Source organism: Myotis brandtii, unplaced genomic scaffold, assembly GCF_000412655.1.
Source record: "Myotis brandtii unplaced genomic scaffold, ASM41265v1 scaffold165, whole genome shotgun sequence".
Taxonomy (NCBI): Eukaryota; Metazoa; Chordata; class Mammalia; order Chiroptera; family Vespertilionidae; genus Myotis; species Myotis brandtii.
Genome location: NW_005356042.1, coordinates 7,309,276 through 7,326,365, shown reverse-complemented (window position 1 = coordinate 7,326,365; position 17,090 = coordinate 7,309,276). Strand labels below are relative to the sequence as shown.

Sequence of the window (17,090 nt, the reverse complement as noted above, 5' to 3'; positions counted from 1 at the left end):
TCCTCATCCCGGATGTTCAGGGAAATATCACTGGGGGTGCAGGAGCCTTCTGGGGATCCCTCAGAAAGAATCATTGCCAGGTGTGAGGACCTCATTACTGCCCACGGGCAGTGGCAAAGCTGTCGTGCAGTTTCAACTGTGCAAAAGTGTGCATGCCAGTGGCCGCTGGGGAGCAGCAGTGGCCTCAGCAGCATCCATGGGGTTTGCAACCGGAGCCAGGCTCAATCTTCCTCCCCCTCCCGCAGTGACCGTGTGCAGCCCGGAGGAGGAGAGAAAGGGGGAGAAGATCTACCTGTACACGCACCTGAAGCAGCAGCCCATCTGGTAAGGCCCCCCTCATACCTGGTCACACCAGAAATGAAGGTCACTCACGCAGATAAACAGATGAACAATAGCAGGGTTGGTGAGGATGCAGAGAAATTGGAGCCCTCATATACTGCTGGCGAGATTGTCAAATGGGGCAGCCACTTTAGAAAATAGTCTGGCAGTTCCTCAGAAGGTTAAACATAGAGTTACCTATGATCGGCAATTTCACTCCTAGAAATGTACTCAAAAGAATTGAAAACGGGTATTCAAGCAAAAACTTGTGCATATATCTTCACAATAGCATTCTTCCTAAGAGCCTAGTGGTGGAAACAGTGTGGCTGTCCATTTCTATGGACATTTGCTGTATGGATACACAGAGTGACATAGCCATCCCATGGATGTCACCCAGCCATGTACAGGAACGAGGCACTGGTACCTGCTTTAGTGTGGGGGACCCAGGAACAGATTTTGCTAAATGAAAGGAGCCAGACTGAAAGACCAGATGGTGTGATTTAATTTATATAAGATGTCAGGACAGGCAAATCCCTGGAGACAGAGTAGATTAGTGGTTGCCAGGGGTTGAGGGCATTGGGGAATGAGGAGTGACTGCTGATGGGTATGGGGTGATGAGAATATTTTGGAAATAGATAGTGGTGTTGGTTGTACCACTCTGTGAATATACCAAAACCACTTAAGTATTGCATGCTTAAAGGAGTGAATTTATGGTAGGTGAGTTATACCCCAATAAAGCCACTTTATATGTATAAAGGTGCGGTTGAAGTGAGAGGCCAGTGGTCAGGGGAAATCTTGCCCTCCGTCTTGCTCTGTGTGGATGAGCACTTGTGCTGCTAATCCCTCTGCAGCCTTTCTATCCCCGTGTTTATTTACTCACAGCAGGCAATGCACCAGCACCTGGCACCCCAGGTACCAGGCATGCCCTCCCTCAGAGATCACAGTGTAGCTGTGGGAGAACTTGGCCACAACAAAGCCGGGGCCCAGCCAAAGGGCAGGGCTGGAGCTGTCCAGGAACTTCCCTGGGGAGGCCCCATCTGAGTTGGGCCACTTTCAAGGGGAATCAGGGAGAAGTGGAAGCTGACCAGCCCATCACAGCCCCTGGGCCTTGACTTGGGGGCTGTCTTATCACCTGCAATAGGGTAACAGCCCTGAAGGGCCAGGTGATGAATATTTTAGGGTTTGCAGGCAACCACTCAACTTTGCTGTTAGAGAATATGTAAGTGAGTGAGTGGGGCTATGTTCCTATAAACACTGATTGACACAGGCAGCAGCCGGATTCGGCCCACCCCCGAAATCCATGGTTGGCTGACCCCTGATCTTCTTTAAGAGGAATGCTTCTAACTGTGTGTCCCTATACACGTGTTTGCCCTCTGCACGTAGCCTGTCCCTGCCAGGTTGCCGTTTATGTTACTAGCACCTGTTCTAGAAAAGCAGGTCTCTTTGAACCCCTTGCATTCTCTTGGGAGCCTCAGTGGGAGATGGAGAAGCGGGAAAGGGCTCCTGCCCCTAGTGGCCTCAGCTTTGACCTGAGGAATCCAGGGTTACCCAGCTCTGCCTCCTTCCTGCCTGCACTTCACCCAGGCACTCATGATGCTTGGCCGGGAGCCCCAGGGAGGCACCTGATTTAGGATTAAGGCTCATTATTTTCCCATCTCAGCCCTGCCTCCCTGAGACTTGTCCATCATCCGGATGTGGCTGGAAACGGCTTCCTCATCCCTCAAGTGGGCGGGAGCGGCCTTCCCTCACCGCTTGGAGAAGTGACGAGTGTCTCTTTCGCAGGCACACGCTGAGGTTCTGGAACGCGGCCTTTTTCGATGCTGTCCACTGTGAGAGGAGAAAGCGGTCCCCCACGACCAGGTAGGAGCAACGTGTGGGCTGGCGCTCTGGGGAGGAGGACCCGGGAGCACGTTCTTTTCCTGTTTCTGAAGAGGAGAGCAGAAGAACGGCTGAGTCATGGGTCTCTCTCCCTCAGCCCCGGGCCTTTGCCTGCAGGCTCCTGAGGCCCCAGCGCAGAACTCCAGGGGCGGGCGGGGTTCTTGCATGAGCTCTTCCTGTCCTGGGGCTGGCATGACTCAGCCTGACCCTCCTAAGAAATGCGGACGCCCCCTAAATGGACCCCTGGGGACCCCTCGGCTCACTCTGCCTGGTCTCTGTAAGAAGTCCGAGTCCTGAGCATGAACCACTGCTGCAGGGCTGTGCAGGGCTGGGGTGCAGGGCTGGCTGCCACCCCCAGACTTTGCTTGAACATCTGGAGAAATGCAGTTGCTGCTTTCAACTTGCTCCTCTGGTTTGCAGCCCTTCCCAGCTTCCCTGAGGGTGGTCTCGCCACTTCCGAAGACCCCTTGGGTGAACCGTTTCACCAAGCACGTGGCACGTGGTGGCAGTGAGGTGTTGGCACTCAGTTCTCTCTCTGGTCACAGTGAGCTAAGGTTGCCGTGGGCTGGTGCTCAGTTCTCTCTCTGGTCACAATGAGCTAAGGTGCTACCCACTGCGCACAGCGCTGGGCAGGACAGGGGCAGCAGCCGGCCCAGTCCTGGGCGCCCTTGTTGGCCTCCCTGGTTGGGACTTTGGAAGCCTCTGAACCTCGCTCATTAACAAAATGAATCCCCTTTCCCCTAACCCCAGGGAGACCCCTTAACCTTGGTCCCTGGCAGGAGAGAGGGCAGATCCTGCCGTTTGAGTCTTCAGCCCACTAGCACGTGGGGGAATTGCAGGTGAAACCTGTTTGGGTGGCAACCGAACCCTAGTGGGAGCGAGGTGGCCTGCCTGTGCCCCCAGCAGTCTGCTGTGGCTGCGTTTCCTGTGGAGGCAGAGGGAGCATGCGGGGGTCGGGGGCGGACGCTGACACTTCCCAAGGACTCTAGAGAGAACTCTACACTCGCCAGGGAACAAAACGGAAGGAAATGCTTAGATGCTCGTAGGTGAATGGGGTTTCTTTTTGCTTAGCTCTCAAATCCCTAGGAAGCAGATTTATCTCAAATACGCTGCCTCTCTCTGTCCTTCTCTGCTTCTGCCTGAATAACCCTCCTTCTTCCGCTTGTTCTCTTTTTCCATCCACATATCTTGCATGACTTTGACATGTTCCTCTGTTGACCTGTTTCTGCTGCCGCTCCAGAGGGGATGCTGGAGAGGAGGAGAAGAAGAGGTGTGTGTCCACGTGACTTTGTTCATGTTACAGTGCTGGGTCCCCTCAGGGCCACCTCAGGGTGGGCGGGGGTGGCCGGAGCCCAGACACAGGTGCCACTCAGCACTGGCTACCAGCAGTGAGGGTGTCCCTGGGGGGCCAGGCTGGTGATGGGTGAGAGCTCTCCAAGGACAGAGCACCCCAAAATAGGAAACAAACAAGGTACCCAGACCTCCGAGAAGGCCCAGTGGGAGTTCAGAGAGGAGAGAGCAGTGAAGTCCAGAAAGTCAGCTCTGATTTCAAGCAAATCAAGCTTTTCGCTGGTCCCTCTGGCCCCTTCCAGGCCGACCTCACAGCCACACCCGCACCTTCACTGTGTCACACTGGAATCCTGGCTCCGAAGCCCTGGGCAGGTGCAGGGGACACACTCAGTCACACACGCAGGTGTGCGGGGGTCTGCCAGACCCTCACCGCCGTAACAGGGTGGGGAGTCACAGGAAAGGGACAGCCGCTCTCTCTCCCAGCCTAACAGAGCCTGTGTGTATGAGGGGTCCCCGAGAGAAAGGCCTAGCATGGGGTCATCTCCTGGTAGCCCACAGTGGGGTCTGACTCTCACTGAACTTTATACATATTTGTTGGACATCCTTTGTAATATAGAGGCCTGCCTATTCAAAATATCATTTCTGATAAAATGATTTCTCTCCCCCCCCCCATGAAAATTTCCCCAAACATGCTAACTTTAATGAGTAATATAATTTTGGTGCTTATTGTTTTATGAGAAATCTTGTTTTTTATGCAGCCTTCCTGTGGCTCTAAAAGGGGCATTTAGGCATAACCCGTCTCCTTTAGGAGGAAGCCCCTGCGTTCCCACAGCCTCTCTGGGTGAGGTGGTGAGCCAGCTTCCTAGAGCAGGCTCCTTAGCCTCAGCCCGGCAAGAGGGTGGGGCATTGTGGCCTCCGGCTGGTCAGCGCCCAGCCCGGGAGCAGGCCAGTCTCTGGGCCTTACAGGCCTTCTCACTGGAGCAGATGTGGTCCGACCGCACACATCTCAGACCTTCCCCCGACACCCAAACGTGCCCTAGGCCGTACCTGGAAGAGGGGCAGGTGCTGCTTTGAGATTGGGGGCAGGAGGGTCAGCTCCGACTCCAGGGCAACTTGATGCTTCCATGTTATTTCTGCTTGTTGTAAACGGCTAACATGCCATTGGTGTCCTCTCTGTTCTCGGGTGGAAACATCTCCTGCAGAAGGCTCCCCATTCTACAGGCTGTTGGTCACTCCAAGTTCCCACTGCTGCAGTCTAGAATGTTCCGCCCACTGGGAGTTTTAGAACTTGACTGGTACCGGACAGCTTAAAGGAATTGATTTGATTGTAGGCACCACCTTCCACCTCTTTCTTCAGAGGTCAGATTAAAGGGCCCAGTTCTACTCCTAGTCACAGCAAACAGAATCCCCTCCGCTCCTGGGCCCAGAGGGGTGGAGTCAAGCTGCTGCACCCCAGGACTCCAAGGGACTGGGCCTGTTCAGCCTGCAGCCTGCACACCTGTCCCCAGCGGGCCTGGGGGCAGGATGGGATCTGGGTGCCTGGACAGCTCTAAGGAGACCACTGGGGAGAGAGGGCGGGGTTAGTGCAGCACCTGGGAGCAGATTCTGGCTGGCTGCCTGGGTGTCCTGTCGGAGGCGGAGGAGACGGGCGCTGCATGTGTCCTCGCCTCCTTCATGCCCAGGTCCTGGGCCTCCCGCTGAGTGGCAGCAGCCCCTGCGGAATCCCAGGCCGGGAGGGGCGGGTGAAGTGTTAATGTTCATGGTGTTTCTCTTCCTCTGGCTTCTCCATTATCCCAACCCCTCGTCCCTCATACTGCCTCCTCTCTCCCTTTTCTCTGATCTTTCTCCTAATCTTGTTTTAGACTCATCATCCAGAGTTTAATTTTTAGGAGGAAATAGGCTAAACTGAGCTTCTCACCATCTGCACCTCCTGCAAGTAGCACACTTCTCAGATGCAGGGGACACGGGGGCAGAGTAGCGCTGGGGTGGGGTGGTCACCCGTCCACTGGGGACAGGGCATGGGGAGACAATGGGGACAGCTTTCAGGCAGGGATAGCATGAATCGCTCAGAAGAACACCCTCCCCTCCCTGCATCCTTTTCTTGCTTCGTGTTGGAGGCTTTATGCCGTCTTCATGGTGGGCACGGTTCACGGTTCACGGTTCACTGGGGCCTGCGGGGAGGACCTGAGCCTGGTCCACGCGCCCAGGAGGGTGTGGACAGGCAGCACCGGCTGTGAGGAAGCCACGGGGAGACAGTGACCGCAGCACCCAGGCTGCCTGACCCGACAGTGAGGGTGGCAGGGCCTTCCAGCACCCCTGCTCCCTGGGCCTCGGGCACAGCCACCCACAGCAGGCCATTCCCTCCCCGCAGGCCAGAGCCACCAAAGCCAGAGAGGCCAGAGAGCCTCTTCGCAGGGTCTGGACGTCCACTCCCCATGGGACGCCACAGGGTCCTTTCCTCTGCATGTCTCTGTCCGTAAAACGGGCCATGACCTCCCATCCTCAAACCAAGGAGCAGGGCATGGAGGCGGCATTCTTAGCTCCTGGAGAATGTCCTAGGCAACCACCAAGCACACGTCCCCTCCCGTCGGTAGGAAATGTCTGAGCTCTGGGCCCTCCTCATCTTAGGAAGGGTGACATTAGTAAGTGGGGGGCCCTCGGGAGTGTGGGAGCGCTGGTGGGCTTCCTGTGTGGGGAGGCCCTGCGTGGGTACCGCTGATGCCGTAGGTCAGAGCAGGGCGGGGGAGAGGCTGGGCGCAGTGGCGCTCTGAACGCCCTCTCCTGTCCCCTGTGCTTGCAGGGAGAAGTGGTGCCACATGACGCAGGAGGAGCGCGACGACAGCCTGCGGTTCAACGAGAACATCACCTTCGGGCAGCTGGGGTAAGAGCACGGGCCGGAGCCCCGCCCTCGTGACTTCGGGTCACCCACAGAAAGAGAAGCAGGGCAGAGGCGCTGACACTGACGCCCACACTGGGTGGGGACTCTCCCACCCACAGTGTCCATGCGGTGACAGGGTCAGCCCAGCGTGAAGGCTCAGACAGCTCGGCAGCATGTGACTCATTACATTCGGCCTGGATTCCAGTTCCTATCACCCGCCCCCCATCTCCACACCTGTGGCGGCACTTTCACAGGGAGCCGTTGGCCGGCTGACAAGGGCCGATTTATTTTTACTTCTGTCTGACAATCCCAGGCAGGCGGCAGGCAGCAGGCAGGGCCTCCAGAAGGAAGGGCAGGTCCCAGTTCCTCTCCCCGGGGGCAGGAGGGTGCTAGCTCATGGTGTCTTTCCCTCCAGCACGTTCACTCACAACATGCTGGCCTTCGGGCTGAACAAGAAGCTGTGCAATGACTTTCTGAAGAAGCAGGCGGTGATCGGCAACCTGGATGAAGGTGAGTCGCGGCCAGAGGTGGGGCTGCAGTTCCAGGGACCAGCGCTCTGCAGACCAGTCTCCCCACCTGCTGGAAGCATCGCCCCTGTTCTAGTGAGAAGCGGGTGCTAACTGTCCGCTGGGTCGCCCTCCTCTGTCTCTGTCGACTTCAATGCACAGGACACTGCTCGCGCTGTTTGGGAGCCCATTGCAGCCCAGCAGGGTTGCCAGGCGTTGGGGAGCTGACAGTGCAGTGTTTAAGGTCAGGGACAAGGGCAAAGATGGACCTGGGCGCTCAGACTCTGAACTTGAAAATGGCCAAACTCACCACCACTTGCCCCTCCTTCTAAATGGCCACCACATGGCCTCCCTTTGTTTCTTAAACCCGCGCAGTGAGCGGGCAGGGTGGGGCAGATGGAGGGGGTTTTGAGGGTTATCTAGAGTTTCTGCTTCTGTTACAGAAGGGGATCCATTGCTGATGTCAGCTCCCCTGACATAGGACTGTGTCCACCTTCATGCATCACCCCACCTGCTACAAACAGCATTTCTTCCAGGCCTCCAAGCCTTCCACTTCACTGCATATTTGGATTGGCCAGTGTTGTTGTTGTTGTTTTTTTAAAAAAACAAACAAAAAAGAAAACAACACTTCATTCTGTTCTGGTCAGGTAGCTCAGTTAGAGCAACATCCCGATATGCCAAGGTTGTGGGTTCGATCCCACATCAGGGCACATACAAACACCAACCAATGACTGCATGAATTAAAAAAAACTGCATCCTGCACCAAACTGAAGGCGTTACGAAAGAGTGGCCTCAGGAAGGGGAGAGTGTTAGAGGCATCCCTAGATTATCTCAGATGTTGTCAGCAGCCCGCCACACCCACAAAGGGCAAGAACGCCATTCCTCTCCCACCACGTGGCTCCCGTGACAGTTAGTCTGCCCTCACTGTGCCTCCCACAGGCTTCTGGGAGGGCCCGAGGGACCACGCTCTGTATTATCATTCCCGTAAGAGGCTCCTGGGGCCAAGGAGCCCATTTCCAGGTGCACGTCCGCGCCTGGCCCGCAGCGAGCTGGTGGCGAGGGCTGTGTCGCCTCCAGCAGCCTGCACTCACCGTCCCTGATGCTGTCCTGACTTGTCATTGCCTCGGCGAGAAGAGCAGGACCCGCCATTTCTCCCACAAAATATCATTGTTCTCTCTTCCAGAGCAATACAAGCTGCTGAGCGACCACATCGAGCAGATGGCCGCCGAGTAGGCCACAGGGTCGCCCAGGGCACTCCTCAGGACCGGGGGCACCGCTCTCCTGGGCCAGCGACTGGCTGTCACCCACCTGATGACCCTGCATGACATCGGCAGCACCCAGCGCCACCCCACGCTGCCCCAGAACTAGCGGTTAGAAGACCCCGGCTGCCCGCCTCCCCACCCCCTCTGCCTATGTCTACTCCTCCGTTCACGTGCCAAAGTGTCCCTGGATTGTGTGACTAGAATGAGGTGACGTCCACCCTCCCCAGTGCCAGGCCTGCGACATGGAATTGAAGGAAGAGGAAGGAGGCCAGGACCAGGGTGGGCACAGGGCAGTGTCTGCCCACAGCCCCTGCAGGAGAGGGGGGTGCGTGGGAATGTACAGAGGGCAGCCCCGAGCCGGCCACGACTGACACGGCAGCTGGGAGACGGTCCGGGGCTCTGCTTCAGGCCTGGGCAGGGCAGAATCCTAGTCGGCTCCTGCTGAGCGGCAGCCTGTGGCGGGCGGGAGCCCTCTCAGTGTAGGTCCACGCTGGTGCTGGCTTTTCCTGGCTCCTCCCGCCGAGTGACAGGAACTAGAGTCACAGGAACCTCGAGGAGGTTCTAATTTAGGGAGGGAGAGAGGCCAGCGTAGAGGGCACCTGGAGAGGTCACCGCAGCTGTCACCCCAGCGAGGAGTCTGTGTCGCCGTCGGAACTGTTCCTGGTCAGCTGGCAGCTTCCTCCTCTTGCTCGCTGGGAGTGGCCTCGGCCGTCTGTCCCAGGAAACAGCACAGGAAAGAGATTTCTTCAGTAGCTGCAAGACAACCGCCCTTTCTAAAAGTGCTGCTCTTTATTTCAAAAAAGGGAAAAGGCGTTACACAGCCGGGCATAGGCGGCTCCTGGTGGCGGTTGTGTGAGGCCCACTAGCAGAGAGCTTCAGGGTTTTGGGCCCTCCACCCCTGGCAGCCTCGGGGAGGCACCTTTCCCTGCTGCAGCCCAGGCCCCATTGAGCTCTTTCCTGCAGACCCTGCAGATGACCCCTCCCCTATCCGGTGCCTGGGAAGCAGGCTCCTCCCTGAGTGTGTACCAGGCACAGCACACCAGCCAAGCGCGCTAAAGTCCGGCCTTCAAGCGTCCGGCATGCTGGCTCCTCCAGTGGGAATTCTCAGCCTCATTCCCTGTGCCGCCTGCCCATCACTCATGGGCACTGACCTTCAAATGGGCTCCTGGGGCTCTCTGTCCTCCGTCCTGTTTTCCCTACTACCTCCTCCAGCTCAAAACCACAGCACATTACTGTCTGCTCTCGAGCACAGCGGATCATGCCTGGTAGTCTCGTATCCAGCCAGTGCTCGAATGGGTTCCTGATGGAATGCCTCCCTGGAAGGTTCCAGAGAAGATCCGGTGTTGGTGGAGCCATTGAATGCACGTCTGGATAATCATGAGAGGCCCCGTGGAACGTGTGGTCTGAGTGTGTGGCGTAAATGTCGTCAGCTGAAAGAGCTCGTGTGTGTGTGTGTGTGTGTGTGTGTGTGTGTGTGTGTGTGTGTGTGTGTGTGTGTGTGTGTGTGTGTGTGTGTGTGTGTCATCAGCTGCTCTGGCGATGTCACGAAGCAAGCACAGCTGTGCTGCTGGGTTGCCTGCCGTGTGTTGGAAGGTCGTGCAGGCTGGCGTGTCCCGCCCCCAGCCTCACTGCTGGGCCCCAGTGATGGCGCGTGTCTCTACGAGTGCATTTCGGAGGAATGACAGAATGGATGGGTGTGTGCCCCCCCCCTACCCCCCCGCCAAGGCCTCCCTCAGGTAACGCATCCCCCTCAACCATTCAGCCCTGAGCCCTGGATGTGCTGCTGTGCCCCCTCCCCACCCTCTGTAAGACCAGGGCCTCCCTGTGGTCGGTCCGAGCCCTGCAGGGCTGCGGGAGGCCCCCTCAGCTTGCCGGCTTAGCTTTAGCAGTCGTTTCTTAGCAGTTAGCTGAGATGCATTAAGACTTCAAGACGCCCCGAGGACTCATCCCTGTGCTCTGAGGTGTTTGTGTGGAAGCTTTGGTTTGCGCTGATTTCTGGAGGAAGAAGGGTGCATTCGGAGACTTTCCCAGGGAGCTGCCGGGTGGGGCGGGAGCACACGGCCTTCGGAAGGAAATGCAGCTTTGGCCTCTGTGGGCTTTTCCACGCACTTAATTCCCAGATGATCTGGAGATACTTTTAATCAATAGGCCCCTGGAGATGGCAGCTGAAGGTGGAAGGAAGGGTTGCTTTGTGTTCCCCTCTCACTCCTGTTCTCATAGATCCCGCTCCTTGCAGGGGGGTAAGTCTGGCCCCAGAGGTGCTGCCTGTCACGTTCAGCCCCACAAGGGAGCGCTGACCAAGACCAGGGGCCACCTTGGCGTGGCCTGACGAGGGGATGGGAGGCTGCTCTGTCTCCCGTTGGCAGCTGCCTTTGGCCGAGCATTTCACCTCGGACTGCCTCCTGCAGGAGTGGCTCCTTAGAAGGAGGCTGGCAGTTTGCCTCACTGGAGTTTCCTCTCCTCCCTGTGACATCGTCCCTTCTCTCCAGGGCCTGGCTGAGCAGAGGAGAGGGGCCCTGGGAGGAGCAGACACAGGACGCACTCTCCGAGGCCCAACCGAGGAGCTGGCTCACCCAGTGCACACACAGGACGCTTTGGTCATAGAGCTCTGAGCCCTTCCTGTAAACTCGGGAGCCTTCGCCTCGGAGCAGGAAGCTTCCGATGGAGTCCAAGGAGAGGTTCCGGCCCCAGCAGGAGCAGTTTCCCAGGCTGGGGCTCCGCAGGCCTGCCATTCGCAGTGCAGCCCAGCTCTTCTGCTGGCTGCCCTCGGGGCTGAGTCATAGTGAGCCCAGACACATAATGCTCGCAAGTGAGATGTTCCCTCCTTGGAAAACTGGGAGGTTGAAATGCAGCCTTGTATGTTTTTAAGCTTTGTTATAATTTTTGCAATACTGGTGGGTGTTTAAGAGGGGCCACATTAGTGTTCGGACTGCAGCCGTGGTGTGGTGTGGTGTGGTGTGTGTGTGTGTGTGTGTGTGTGTGTAACCAAAGGGAGGAGAGCCAAATTCTGATATTGAAGTACTTTGTACAGTGGGATGAGTAGACTGACCTATTGCCAAAGGAAAGACAAGTGGGCCGAGGGGCTCTGACATTACAAAAGGGCGGGGAAAGGCGTCACTTCCTAGTTCTGCACCCAAATGAGGGCCTGGGTGTTTGGGTTAACCCTGCGGGCCCCGGGGGTGTCGGGCAGAGGCCAGGGCGGGAGTCAGAGGCACCACCTGTGGGTCCTGCTCTCGCCTCTCCATGCCCAGGGAGACCACGGATTCATGTGGCTACAGCCGGAGGTTCGCTCTTTCACGGACTGTTTTATGTGGTTAATGTACCACCAGCCTCCTGATGTGAGAAGCACAGCATTCAGTCCACAGAGGAGTCGGCCATGGGCTTTGTCTGGCCTGGGTGTTCGTGACCCGAAGTTAGGGCCACAAGCTGCAAGCCTGGCCCTCCTGGGCATTACTGGGCCCTAACCTTTGGCTTTTTAATTAGGAAGTAGCCAGGTAGACCCATGGTTAGGCCAGCTTGATTGCCAGATTACCCAAAACTTAAGATAGCTATGCAGCAGGGGGCTGAGTCCTTAGCACAGAACTGGGGGAGCTTGGGAATCAGGGAAAGGGCAGGAGGGCCGGAGGCCCAGCCCCAACCTCAGGAGGCGGGTGCAGCAAGTCCCGCCCACCACACCCAGCAGGTCCAAAGGTTTCATTAAACCAACGGTCGCCAACCTTTCGGACCTCATGGACCACCAGTGGTCCGCGGACCACCGATTGGCGACCGCTGGTCTAGGGCTAATCTCTCACCTTCCTCAATCGTAGATGAAACTGCTCCAAGGCTTATTCTTCTCGCCTCCTCCCTCACCTTCCCAGCCTTTGGTTCTCCTGAACCATTGCTCTCACAGCTTGGCCATCTCACCTTGCTTTTCTGTAAATCATTTATTCCTTTTCATGATTCTCGGGGATGTTTTACTTGAACGGCTTTCCGCCAAGCTTCCCGGTGAAGGGAAGGTGTATGGCTAGAAGTACCTCTAATGGACTGGTGTGCGGTGTTGAGGCCCCAGCAGGACAGGATTACTCAGCCACACGGGCCATGCGTCCGGAATGTCCTTACCCCCATGTGGCCGGGAGTAGGAGCGTGTTGGTTCTCCAGGAACAGATGGAGGAATCATTTCCAGGTTGCTCACACCCAGCGAATACAGCCAATGCTGAGACAAGGCAGGCTCTTGGGGCCTCCCTTGGGCAGGGTGTCCCTTGCCCTTCCTGGGCCTGTGCGTCTTGTGCTCCTCAGGAGGGATGGAAGGAGCCCCCGGGGGCCAGCCTTTGTTCCCTGGGCAACCAACCTGGTGTCAGCCTGTGTCCCCAAGGCAGCCAGCTGGTGAGTGGAACCCCAGGATTCAAGTGGGGCAGTGCTCCCAGTGCCTGGTTCTTGGTTGCTGTGGGAAACTCATCATTTTCAGGAGTGAGCCAGGATGGTCTGGGCCTGCCCCTCCCATCACTTACACACACAGCTCTCTCGGGGCATCTGCCACAGGGGGAGCCAATCCTGGCTTGACCTGTAGACTCCAGGCGTTGACAAGGCCAGTCAGACCTGAGCCCCGTAGCCTGGAGCTCCTCTGAGCTGCCCCTGACTGGGGTTTGCACTTTAACCATAAAGAGGACTCCTGCTGGTGAATCCCCTCTGCCCTGTGGGTCAGTCCTAGGACGGGGGGCTGTGCCTGTCTCCCCTCTGCCCCATGGGTCAGTCCTAGGACGGGGGGGGGGGGGGGGGCGGGCTGTGCCTGTCCTCCCCTGGGCCCTGGGCCATGTGCTCGTGAAAGGAGAACGGGACATGGGATGTGCATGGCGGTTCCACACGAGGCCTGATGGGTGGGGTCCTGTCCTGGAGACAGTGAGATCACGAGCGAGCCCGGGGCTGTCACTTCCCAGGGACACCTTAAAGACAAGACAAACATTTGACACTAGAAAATGCCAATATTTCAAACAGACATGATCCCCTGAGAACCTGACGTGGGCTAGAACATTGGCCGCCTTTGTGATACACGTGGCTTCCATTGGGCTTCGGGTGGGGTTTACACGCGCGCAGTCTCCCGTTTTCTCTCTCACCCAGTTTGTCTCAGACCTAAGCTTGCGCCTGGACATCACCTTTAGAAGCTAAAGGTGGCGTTCAGGGTGCGGGTCTTTTACGTGTTGCAGTTTCACTATGTGTCCCACCGGGTGATGCTCTGCAAACTGTATTTTAAGGTTGAGAGAGTTTCACGGTTGAGGATCTCAGAACTGTGCTGAAGTCAAGCACTGCTTCTTGCTGGGAGGAAAAAGAATGTCTGTACATTGCACCTCGGATTGTCAGAAGGTGGAAACTGAAATAAATTGTCATTGAAGAAAAAGTCTGTCTGGTTGCTGGTTTCACATATCCCTGAGAAATTTGCAATCTTCTCGGTGATATCAGAGGCTTTTCAGAAGATAACTTTTCTTCTGGAGTCAAATAGATGTTGTCACTATTTAGGGTGAGCGTTCGGGTCTTGTCCAGATGTGTGTGTCATGGGAAATGCTAAGAAGAGGAGGTTCCTCTGGATTATAAGGAGCCTGGAGCTGTGGGTTTGGGCGCTTGGGGGTATGTCCTAGTGAATGGAGTGGCCCCACCTGGACTGGACTTCAAGCCAGGGCCTCCAGGATGCCTCAAGCCCCTTCCAGCTGGAATCCTAATCCCGCTTTTCCTCTGAGCCAAGCTGCTCGCCTCTTGCATTTGGGGGTTTGAGGGGCTGTAATGGGAACTGATGACAACTCTTGCCTAATACAAACAGGAGGCCTTTATCGATCCTTTCCAACTTGGCTTGACAGGTGCATTTTGTGAAATACTTGGGCTTTTGTTTTTTCTAATTATAAGAAGTCAGTAGCCTCGTTCTAATGCTCTGGCCCAACCAGGTCTGGGAGGTAAAGTGAGGAGAGGGAAGGGCCTGGGGAAGGAGTCCTTGGTACCGAAGCCTGAAACAGCAGCTGGGCTTGAGGGGCCCAGGGCAGATGGTTCCCCACACTGTGAGGGGGGCTGGGTATGCTCCCTGCTCAGTGGGGTGGGGCCAACCTCCACGTGCCCAGCTCTCCCACCCAGTCTTGAGGACCCCAGCCCCGCTTACTCATACGTGGAGGGACAGCCTGGATGGCGGATGCCCCAGCTTGGACATCACGCCTGACGTTTAACCTGGGGCTAGGAGGATCCCGCCAGCAGGATTAGCTCAGGGCTAGATTCAGAGGCAACTCCAGGGAAGGGGAAGGATCCCTCTGATGGACAGTGGGACCCCGCAGAGCGGGGCAGGGTGGGGGCTCAGGTCCTGTTCCACCTTCCCCATAACTTTCCGCCAAATCATTGTTTAGTCCTCAGTGTCCTCATCTGTAAAATGGGAAGGAAGTCGTCACCTATCCTAGAAGGCTCCTGTAAGAACCAAATGCAGTATATGCAAATGCCCTTTGCAAATGGCCGAGTTGTGCTTATCACCATCCAATCTGATCCCGATCCCTCATTTTCCTGATGGGAGGCATACCCATGGGAAGGGTCCTACCCATTAAAGAAAAAGAACCAAAGATTTCTGTTTAAAGTTTATAGGAACTAATTTAAAATGTAGTATTCAAAATTCACAAACTAAATAGAAAAGGAATTTAAACAAGCTTTCAAATGGTGTTTTTTGCAAGTTGCAACCTTTTACTGACTTTAGCAAAGCTTAAAACTGCACTCGCACTTCCAGAACTCTGAGTGATGGCTTTTCCCTCAGACTCGTGCTGATCCTGTCGGCTGAGGGCCTCCAGTTCTCCTGCCTCAGCCCCAGATGCTCTGGTGCCCTGAAGAGGCCTCTCACCTCTTCCCATACCTGGGACCAGGGCCTTACTCTTGAAGGCATTTCTTCATGGCATGAGGAGTGGCTGTGGCTCTCTCTTTCCCTCTTACTCGGACATCTGCACAGGTTGCTTGGGGAACAATGGGGGGAGTTTGCTCAGTGAGGAGGAGGGGAAAGCAAGGGATGCAGAGGAAGGCCACCCAATCCAGTGGCTCAGGGAGACCCTGGAGTCATGCTGCTTCCAGCCCTGCCCACCCCACCTCTTACCTGGGGCCCCAAAAGAGAGAAGTTAGAAGTTTTGTTGCCAGTTCGCAAGTGACCCCCAGGGAGATGGTGACAAGGAAAACTCTTAGCCAACTGTCCAACCCTGTACTTAGAACAGTTGTTCTCTGGGTATGTTGGGGCCAGAGGGGAAGGGGAGAGTTCCCTTAGGCAGTCAACTTATTTAATGAGCACCTACTATGTGCCAGGCACCACCAGGCTCCAGGACTACCAGATGAATAAGCAACTTATTCATCAGTGGGGTTGGGGCACAACTGAAGTTTTTAAAAAGTACATTTATGTGTGTGTGTGTGTGTGTGTGTGTGTGTGTACATATATATGCTTATAGTATCAAGTATAAGATAAAAGATATAGTCAAAATGTGACTATATATAATATATAATCTATGAATATGTTATTTTATAAGTTACCTATTATATAGAAAATTTAGAATGCTTTAGTTATTTTTAGAATGTCCTTCTTCGTAGAATCAGGGTGGGCTTCCCTGAGGAGGTGCCAGGGAGCTGGACTTCGGGTAATACAATCACTGTGGTGAGGATGTTAGTCCTGCAATGATTTCATGAGTAAAGTGTGGTATTCTCCTCTTGCTGAGAGAAAATCATGTGCCCACCCCTCCCTTGACCTGCATCGCCCCTCCACTTCCCTGGACTTCTGTGATGTGTCCCCCAATCCCAAGGTCATCCCTGCACACCATGTTCATGTGTTATGGGGTGAATCAACTTACATGTTGACGTCCTAACTCCCAGGGCCTCCGAAAGTGGAAATAGACTCTTACTTGTAATTAGTGAGGATGGGGTCATACTGGATAGGGCAGTGGGGCTGGCATCCTTACAAAAAGAGGGAATTTGGACTCCAACACACACACAGGGTTTAAACACTCGGGTTCCCAGGTCACAGTGGGAAATGAGAGTCAGCACGAGTCAGGTCGGGATGCCCCCATTGTTTATTGAACACCTACTATGCACCAGGCGCCATGCTGGGCACATTGAAACCCAGGGCACTTGGGAGGCGAGTGAGACTGTCCCTGTTGTGCAGATGAGGAAACAAGCTCAGAGGACATGTGATTCGCCAGGGATACGCAGCAGAGGCCCCCCAAACACCCAGGGCCGGCCCCTAGTTTTCTAACTTGGAAGTTCTGGTCCCATTGATGGAGTCCCTAGCCCAGACCCTGAGTTCCTCCTCCAGGTCCTCCTCAGCAAAGTCGTCCTCACTCGCCGCCTCTTCTTTTCTCTGGCTGCGCATGGTGCTCTGGGTGCTCTAAGTAATAACCATCGTCATCATCACAGCAACATCAATGATAATAATTGACCATCAATGACAACGATGGCCACACGTATTGAGCATTTTCTAAGTGTTTTGCATAGATTTGTTCACCTAACACTCACCACAGCCCTATGAAGGGGGGACTGTTATCAGCCTCACTCGGCAGGTGAGGAATCTAAGGTACAGAGAGGTTAAGGAACTCCCAGAGCTTGGGAGCAGTGGTTTGGATCCAGTCGGCCTGGCTGGGGCCATACTTCCTCCGCTGCCTTTGGGGAGAATGATTCAGAAAGCCAAGAGACACCCTCTGTCCCCCTCGCCCCCACCCGCTGGGTGGCTGAACCTACCCTATTGGCAGGAGGCGGCTTCCAGTCTTAAGCTACTTGGTTAATACTCAGAAGACCATCCAGAGCCCTGGCTTCCCAAGTGCATTTCTGCAGAGTGCCTCTAGGGGGCGCGCGGGACACGTGGCGGCAGCACCGCTGGGCTCCCTGCTTTATTGACTCCTTTTCCAGGCAAGTCCATGTCAGACTCGCTGGCGGCGCCTCCTTCTCAGCGTCTCCTTTCAAACCCATGTTCTCAGACTTTGCTTTGTCACAAGT

The 17,090-nt window shown here is 55.7% G+C and overlaps 2 protein-coding genes across 3 annotated transcripts in view; one reads left to right on the top strand and one right to left on the bottom strand.

Annotated features, from left to right (window-relative positions):
• KIAA0513 (KIAA0513 ortholog) overlaps positions 1-13,503 on the top strand; it is a 42,913-nt gene extending 29,410 nt beyond the window's left edge. Inside the window, exons 8-13 of one of the 2 annotated variants that reach the window (XM_005862545.2) lie at positions 246-324; positions 2,101-2,178; positions 3,437-3,466; positions 6,287-6,367; positions 6,780-6,874; positions 8,054-13,503. In XM_005862545.2, coding sequence (XP_005862607.1) covers positions 246-324; positions 2,101-2,178; positions 3,437-3,466; positions 6,287-6,367; positions 6,780-6,874; positions 8,054-8,103 — 413 coding nt within the window. In that variant the 3' untranslated portion in view covers positions 8,104-13,503. The remainder of the gene's footprint in view (positions 1-245; positions 325-2,100; positions 2,179-3,436; positions 3,467-6,286; positions 6,368-6,779; positions 6,875-8,053) is intronic. The other variant, XM_014536685.1, reaches the window with a different exon arrangement.
• A 2,115-nt stretch (positions 13,504-15,618) lies between these two features.
• Positions 15,619-17,090, bottom strand: part of FAM92B (family with sequence similarity 92, member B) — an 11,596-nt gene continuing 10,124 nt past the window's right edge. Inside the window, exon 9 of the mRNA XM_005862694.2 lies at positions 15,619-16,485. Within this exon, the coding sequence (XP_005862756.1) occupies positions 16,342-16,485 (144 nt within the window). The 3' untranslated portion in view covers positions 15,619-16,341. The remainder of the gene's footprint in view (positions 16,486-17,090) is intronic.